This window comes from Onychomys torridus, chromosome 8 (assembly GCF_903995425.1).
Source record: "Onychomys torridus chromosome 8, mOncTor1.1, whole genome shotgun sequence".
Classification (NCBI taxonomy): domain Eukaryota; kingdom Metazoa; phylum Chordata; class Mammalia; order Rodentia; family Cricetidae; genus Onychomys; species Onychomys torridus.
In genome coordinates, this window is record NC_050450.1 from 81851335 (window position 1) to 81858771 (window position 7437).

The 7437-nt window shown below is 46.1% G+C and overlaps 1 protein-coding gene across 1 annotated transcript in view; it reads left to right on the top strand.

Annotated features, from left to right (window-relative positions):
* Ca10 (carbonic anhydrase 10) overlaps positions 1 to 4125 on the top strand; it is a 499797-nt gene extending 495672 nt beyond the window's left edge. Inside the window, exons 9-10 of the mRNA XM_036195903.1 lie at positions 741 to 915; positions 2791 to 4125. Of these exons, the coding sequence (XP_036051796.1) occupies positions 741 to 915; positions 2791 to 2813 (198 nt within the window). The 3' untranslated portion in view covers positions 2814 to 4125. The remainder of the gene's footprint in view (positions 1 to 740; positions 916 to 2790) is intronic.
* Positions 4126 to 7437: the final 3312 nt, after the last annotated feature.

Sequence of the window (7437 nt, forward strand, 5' to 3'; positions counted from 1 at the left end):
GTTTACAACCTGACAATATGAAGTTTCCAGTCCCTGATCCTGTCGGGTTTTGTTGGATGGCAAACAGTAACAACTCCCTCCGATCACTCAAACTCAGAAAAGGGATATAGTCAAGAGATACTGGAGTATCCCAGAGAGTTCAAGACCAAAAACTGACTGGAGAAGGTGGGAGGTGGGGGGAGCTCTCCACTCTCCTCTTCCTTCCCTCTTTCTCTCTCTTGTTCTCCTCCCCTTCTTCATCCTCTCCTCCTTCTTCTCCCCCTCTTCTCCCATTCCTCTTCTTCCCCTTCTCATCCTTCTGCTTCCCCTCTCTTCTCCTTCTCTTTCTTCCAGTTATTTGCGTTATTTTTTTTGCTTCACAATCTTATGGTCAAACAGGCCAGGTGTTCACAAGAAAGAAATTGCACTGGTCCAGCTTAGTTCAGTGGATCAACCGCTATGGTCTGGGTAGTAACCATATAGGTTCAAGGTACCAGAGAAAGCAAAAACTGCTGCCTGGGTACGTTTAAGGATGAGAAGCAATGACTTGTTTGAAGTCCACCAGCTAGCAAGTTAGATGTAAGTGTCCTCCATGTCTGAAAGCATCAGTGTCCCTTCACCTCAGCTCAGCTGGGAGAAGGGGCTCTGAGGACCTGTGCCCCTTCCCAGATAATCTGATGTTACCTGGCCAGGCAACAGCTCACGTGGCCTTTCTTCCCCAGCACAGAGTGGCTGGATCTCACAGCTGTTTCTCTCCTCAGATGCATTCCCTACGCCTCCTCAGCCAGAATCAGCCATCGCAGATCTTTCTGAGCATGAGTGACAACTTCAGGCCTGTTCAGCCACTCAACAACCGCTGTATCCGCACCAACATCAACTTCAGTTTACAGGGGAAGGACTGTCCTAACAACAGGGCCCAGAAGCTGCAGTACAGAGGTGAGTACAGTGGCCCCTGGAGCAGCATCCAAGCCAGAGGGCCCTCTTCTAGCTTAGGCCTATGTCCCATTGTAGGAACTTCCATGGTAAAGTCACTGCCACACCCATTTGCAAGGTGCTTCTCTATTAGCAAATTCTGTGTGTCATACATAGATGAAGGAGATGAAGCTTAGAGGCTTGATTTGTGTGATGTATTGTTAATGTGTACAGATGTTTAACATCACATGTATCAAACCTTTACATCTGCTCTTGTTTGGGCAATGACAGTCCCTTCTATTGACATTTTATCTGAGATTTCAGAAAACCTGATTTCCCCAAGGCTGTTTTAAGACAGAGCACTAAGAAGCATTGGAGGTTTTAGCTATGTGTCCCCTTAAAAGGAATGGAATGCTCTAAATGACACACTGAGCTAGGGTCGAATGAGTGGGTAGTCCTATTTTTGTCCAGTGCCATGTCCCTATAAGCAGTTATTTTTCCTACTAAAGGAGGCACTTAAGATGGCATCTGTCTCCTGTGCCTGGCTGGTCCACACTCAGACTTCTGACTTTTCTTCCACACACTGACTGAACATCCTTCAGCCATCACGGCAAACTCCCAGTGTGGAAAGGAAGGTCAAACAGGGCAGAGTTCCAGCAATGTCCTGCACTAAGAGTCAAGACATTCAAGGTCTACCTTTAACAAGCCATGCAACGCCAACTTTTCCCACTGTTTCTGCTCTCTTCCTAGCAATCTTGACGGTCACCATAGCTTGTGCCTGAATGGGGAGTCCTTCATACCAATGACATGGTCCCCAAATACAAGGGCTGTGGTCATTTCCAAAAAGCTTTGGAAAACAGCTACCACTGCTGCCCCTTAACCTCAACTGCATTGGTCCTCTTTCCTCTGAATTCCTTCCATCCTTTTTTTCCTCTCTTAGACACTCAGGAGGATGACTAAAGTATAGAGTCCTTGCTCCCTTTCAGCCACAACTACTGGATAAATGCCTGATTCTATCATTGACCCTTCTCTGTATTCCTCACTGATTTATTGGGCACCTACTATATATCGGGCACTTAGGTAGTGGTGGTGGTACAGTGGTGATGAAGACAGATATGACCCTAACCACAGAGAGGTTGTGATCTAAACCAGGGTTTGGCACTTTGGGTATAAAGAACAGCAATCAAACATATTAGGTGGTGTAGGTCAGTTAGTCTCTGCCCCACTCCAGTGAAGTAGTATGAAGTCAGTCATAGGTAACATGCAAATGATGTGGCATGAAATCAGCTATAGCCAATATGCAAGTAAATGGGGTGGAGGGAATGTGTTCAATTGAGGCTGTTAACTAAAGTTTTCCTATCTCTGGTCTAAACCAGTGCCCCCTACTAGAACTTTCTACATGACAAAAATAGTCTATACCTGTCTCAGCTATTGAACATTTGAAGTGTGACTAGCTTGATAATACAAGGACATTTGTTTTTTGTTTTGTTGTTTTTTTTGTTTTTTGGTTTTTTGAGACAGGATTTCTCTGTAGCTTTGAAGCCTGTCCTGGACTAGCTCTGTAGCCCAGGCTGGCCTCGAACTCACCTCGAGATCCACCTGCCTCTGCCTCCCGAGTGCTGGGATTATAGGCGTGCACCACCACCGCCCAGCGACATTTATTCGTTTCATTGACTTGGCTTCATGGTAGCCACCTGAAGATCTTGGCTGGAAAACACAAATCTAGAAGGCCATGGGGCAGGGACTAGTCATGCTGCTAATGAACAAGCAGGCATTTAGAAGACGGCCCCTTCCCCTTTTGAGTAGACCCCTTGCACTGTATGCACATTAATTCAGCTGTGCCTTGTTTTGTGTTGTGTGTATGTGTGTGTTCGGTGTTGTTTCTTTCTCTCTCTCCAGTAAACGAATGGCTCCTCAAGTAGGGAACAAAGCCAAGAAGAATCCCTCAGTGAAATTCTACACCTGTGAATTGACGGAACCCACAATGCCCCCCTCTTTCTTCCTTCTCCTTCTTCCCCTAAGCCTTTCACTCTTTGGATTGGTCCCTTCTTCATGAAAGCTGTTTGCAAAAATGTGTCAGAAGAGTACATCTCTACACACACACACACAAATACACACATACACACACACACACACACACACACACACACACACACACACATATTTAAACACAAGTACACATACATCTATACCACCTCCAGGATGGGAAGTCAAGTCTCAGAAACAAAGGTTCATTCATCAAAGGTCTTAGAAGAAAACAACCAGTTAACCTGATTACAATTTTGATACTGTTTTCCTGAACTAATAACTCTATCCAATGAGACTTCTCAGCCTTTGTACATACAAAAATTCTTCTGAAAAAGAGAGGGGGAGAAAACACCACTCCAAAAGCATCAACTGGACTCTGTATCCCATCATCCCTGACGATGTCCTAGGATACCCTGAGGATGCTGGTGACAGGTGAACCAGGACAAAGCTGACCAAGGACACTTATTTCTAGATTACAATTCTTCTGTTTACTCAATGATTTAAAAAGAAAATATTCAAAAAAAAGGACATACATCAAAGAGCTATACGTTGTGTATATATATATATCACCGCAGACTATAAGAATGGAATTATTTCCCTCTTTGTCACATAACCGTACTAGGATTTGCCCGATATCAGAACAGATCCATTTGTTGTTTCTTGTTTTCTGAAGGTCATACATTGTGTTTGGTTATTGTTAACAGCCCAATAAATGTGTTTAATGCGTTGATTTCATTTTTCTGGCTTTGGTCTGTTCTCCTTCCTGCCAGGCTAAGCCCTAGCCCCATGCAGCTACCTTCTTGGATCTCCCGTGGTTCCTTCACCTCCATGTTTTGTTCATTTGCAGCCAGTTTTCCTGAGTTTGTGGCAAGCAGGAATGCACTTGCTAAGCAGGTATGCCTTTAATCCCACTCCATGGCTCGGTCATTCATCCCAGGTGAGCTTCGGCCTGACATAGTAGGCAACAGATTCCTTGCATTTCAAAACTGCCATTCCCTGCCCCCCAACCCCTGTGATGCTCCTGAAGGAATGCACTTTGCCTTGTAAATTCCTGGGAAATTGGGGTATCTTTTCTCTCCAGGTGCAGCCAGATCTCACAAAGTACTACAAACGAATGCCTTTCTTTTCTTGTTTATAATGGTCACTCACTGTGTTTGGTTACTGTCAAAAAACAAAATCAATAAATGTGTTTAACGAGTTGCCCAATGCCCATGTCTGAGTTTATTGAGAAGGAGGATGCTCCCTGCTGAAGTTCCCTGAGTCCTGCTGGGTTCACCTAGCAATTGCTTCCAGCCAGCAGAGCAGTCAGAACTGCCAGGACAGGCTGTCTAGCTAGTCCCAGAACCAGGTAATTAATACCCTGTTGAGAAAACATATAGGCTTAGCTGCTGAAAGGGATGACTTGGATGTTTGGTTGGTTGCCGAATTAAAAATAACTTTCATCTCTCCTTCCCATCACAATGTCCAACAGGAGGGGAGCCACTGCTGGGGTGGGTTTGTACAAACAGCACTGACAGGGTAGGGGTATTGGAAACCCCACCTAGGGGCAAGGTATATTTGTAATGGAAAATTCAAACAATCAGTTACCTCATAATTAAAATACAGTGCTAAGCTGGATTTGTCTCTCCACTCTTCGCATTAACAGTAGTTATAGGACAACCTGAGCCATGTGGGTATCTAGGTGTACTTCTAAGCGGGTGCATTTTTACAGAAAACAAATTACCTGCAGAAGGTTTTGGGTGAGCAGGAAGCAGCCTTACATTGTGTGGCTGGCTGGCTGGCTGCTCTGTGGTCACCAACTCCTCTCACCTGTGATGGTAGCCAGCCAGGAAGAATGACATTGAACAATATGCATGGAAATGGACTTCACCCTGCTCTCTGCCTACCTCACGTCCCTGTGTAGGTCACTGCATCCTGGAGAGTTCTGTCAATGCAAAAACAAAAACAAGCCGGGCAGTGGTGGCGCACGCCTTTAATCCCAGCACTTGGGAGGCAGAGGCAGGCGGATCTCCGGAGTTCAAGGCCAGCCTGGTCTACAGAGTAAGTTCCAAGACAGCCAGGGCTGTTACACAGAGAAACCTTGTTTTGAAGAAGAAAAAGAAAGAAAGAAAGAGAGAGAGAGAGGGGGAGGGAGGGAGGGAGGAAGGAAGGAAGGAAGGCAAAGAGAGAGAGAGAGAAAGGAAGGAAGGAAGGAAGGAAGGAAGGAAGGAAGGAAGGAAGGAAGGAAGGAAGAAAGAAAGAAAGAAAGAAAGAAAGAAAGAAAGAAAGAAAGAAAGAAAGAAAGAAAGAAAGGTGGTTATAAGAAGAAGGAATCTCTCCTATGGGGCCCAGATATCAGCTGATGACATTCTTACCTTTGGAGTTGGTGGAAGCTAGTGATCTACTAAGTTAAATTCAAAAAGGGATTTTTACCTACTTGTCACAAGGTGTCAGTTGTGACACAAAGGTGGGCAAAGAATGGCTTTCTAGGGAGCTAAAGCTAACCCAAGATAAGGTGATTCTAGGCCTGCAACATTCCAACCTCTCCACATCACCGCAGTTCCAATCAGTGTATCAGTATTTGCAGACCCAGCTTCTAAATAACCATTTATGACAGTACAATACTGCACTTGGCTACTCTGGAAGTGATGCTTGGGGAGCATTTGTGTGGTCTACTCACCAGAAGTTTACCCAAATCATACCATGCCTCCCTTCCCAGGAAGGGGTTTGTATTGATCACCTGGGGACACCAGACTAACATCAAGAGGAACAGGTGTTCTGCAGGCAGGTTAAAGCAGTAGTAAGGAGGAAGAAGAACCTCAGGACCTGAGCTCCCAGGCCCTTTTCTGTGTCCTCTGAATTCAAGCAAGTCAGCTCATCTCCCTGGGGCTGGGGCTAGGACACAACAACCTCCCATGACCTTCCCACGATGACATTCCCCAGCTCAGGTCTCTCTCTCAATCTTTTAATCAAAGGTAGGGGCATATTAAGGAAAACCCAAGTGATCGGCTGCCCTTGATGTCCCTGGACCTTGGAAGAATTTCTCCTTAACTGACTGAACTTGAAATGGGACAAACCGGTCTCTATCTTCCATCTTCGAGACCGATTCAAAAAGGCCCTTCTTCACATCCCCAGGGGTTCCTAAAGTATAAGGCAGGGGAGCAGACATTCCACCTTCAAACCAAACAGGAGCAATGTAGATGAGCTAGACTGTGTGGAGTTCACTTAGCACAATGTTTCTCTAAGCATGCCGAAGCCCTGTGTTCAATCTCCAGCACACTGTAAACTGGACATGGTGACTCATTCCTGTAATACCAGCAAGTGGGGAGGTAGAAGCAGGAGAATCAGAAGTTTATAAGTTTGAGACCATCTTGGACTACATGAGACCTTGTTTCAGATTCAGTTGGGTTTGACGCAGGACCTCTCTAGGGAGCCCAGGCTCACAATTCTGCTGCCACAGCCTTCCCAGTGACTGGATTACAGGCCTGAGCCACCACACTGGTCCTCAAGAACAAAAGTGTCTGAAGTGTCAAAAATCCCCTAGAACTTGGCCTGGTGAGGACGTCAAGGAGCAAAAGTACATGAACACATTTTGCCATCGAGGGAGCTGAGGATGGAGTGGGCACAGTGTGCCATGTTCTGGGGAATTTGCCTGACAGCCGGCTTCAACTGGCTTGTATGGATGTCCCTTTCTTCTGGGACAGATCTGGGGGTGTGCTGACTCTCATTCTCTTCCTATCAGACCTGGGGAAAAGGGTAAACCTGAATGCAGGAGCAGGAGGAAGGAGAAAAATGAATGATAACAAAGAGAAGACTGAAATTTTGCAGTTGTCTCTGGGGGACACGTTTCTAAGGCCATTGGAGGCCTTGTTCCCATCTTTCTAGGTATCAGTTTGGTTTCCATGGTGACAAGAGGACAACTGCAGCTGGCTGCACTAGATGTCCCTGTGTGATAGTGACCTGGAATCCAGGCAGGAGAGCTATGCATGGGCTGGAGCCTGATAGACCTTGTGGTTAAAACACCACCAACACCCCTGGGGTGGGCCCTTCATGCTGAAGCCCAGAGTACTTGCATCTGTACCAGTGTCCTAGTTTTCTTGCTCCAGAAAGCTTAAGAGTAGGGTTCTGGGAGCCCAAACTCATTCTCATAGCATCAGCGACAAGCTGCTTGAACATAAGGAAAGATCTGCCAAACCTCCAGCCAAAGAAACATTCATAAGTCACATCCAGAAAAGCACATTACCTGTAGCCCAGGCCCTGTGCAAAGTGTTTCCATCCATCTCATTTCACCCACTCAGGGACCTGAGACATAATCCCCAATGTTGTTCCCATATCATAAATGCAGAATGACCAACTCAGGGATGCATGCTCATCAGCAGGAAAGCCAGCCTCAACTCTTTCAAAAGCCTGTCTCCAAACACCAGTGTCCCCTGGGAGTGGTGAAAACTGCAGTTCATCAGCCCACCGAAGAGCTGTTCACACTCTGAGGATGAGGCCCAGCAAGGCCAAGTGAGCCTGATGCCCACTCATGTGTGAGAA